General features: G+C 41.0%; 1 protein-coding gene across 1 annotated transcript in view; it reads left to right on the top strand.

The window, feature by feature from the left end:
• LOC118328182 (DCC-interacting protein 13-alpha-like) overlaps positions 1-768 on the top strand; it is a 10367-nt gene that overhangs the window by 7579 nt on the left and 2020 nt on the right. Inside the window, exons 15-16 of the mRNA XM_035661793.1 lie at positions 390-495; positions 665-736. Of these exons, the coding sequence (XP_035517686.1) occupies positions 390-495; positions 665-736 (178 nt within the window). The remainder of the gene's footprint in view (positions 1-389; positions 496-664; positions 737-768) is intronic.

Genomic DNA, 768 nt, shown 5'->3' with positions numbered 1-768 from the left:
ATAAAATAGCTACAATCAGTCACCTACCGGTTTATTATTATGTATTTAAAAATAATTTATTTATTCACTTGTAATGGAGTATTTTTATTGCAGTTTACTTTTTACTTTTACTTAAGTAAAATGTCTGAATACAGTCCCATTAACTGCTGTGTGTGTGTGTGTGGTGTGTGCTGTGTGGTTTGTGTGTGTGTGGTCTGGCGAAGTGGGTCTGGATGCAGCAGGTAAAACATCTGCTGTACAGGATTGAAGCTGGCAGAGGTCGGTCACCACCATCACCGACTATCGGTCAGTGGATCGATTTCCATCTGTTTATATTAATGCAGATATTTAACGAGATATAAAAACACAAAATCAATAAATAAAAACTCTGTGTGTGTGTGTGTGTGCAGGGGATTTAATGTGGTGGAGTATAAGAACATCAGTTTCACAGTTTGGGATGTCGGTGGTCAGACTATCATCAGACCTCTGTGGAGACATTACTTCATTAACACACAGGTAATACTTCTACTGTTACAGTACTATTATGACAGAACGACAAAAAATCATTCTTATGAGGCAGCTGGAAAGAGTTCACAGTAACATCTGTCTGTCTGTCTGTCTGTCTGTCTGTCTGTCTGTCTGTCTGTCTGTCTGTCCTGTCGTCTGTCTGTCTGTCTGTCTCCAGGGTCTGATATTCGTGGTTGACAGCAACGACCCCGAGAGGATTAAAGAAGCTGCAGACGAGCTGCACAGGATGGTAAACAGCTGATCACTCACACACACACACAC

Source organism: Morone saxatilis, unplaced genomic scaffold (assembly GCF_004916995.1).
Source record: "Morone saxatilis isolate NCDOM2014 unplaced genomic scaffold, NCSU_SB_2.0 Contig18, whole genome shotgun sequence".
Taxonomy (NCBI): Eukaryota; Metazoa; Chordata; class Actinopteri; family Moronidae; genus Morone; species Morone saxatilis.
The sequence above is the reverse complement of the archived record's forward strand: the minus strand, read 5'-3'. Positions and strand labels throughout refer to the sequence as shown.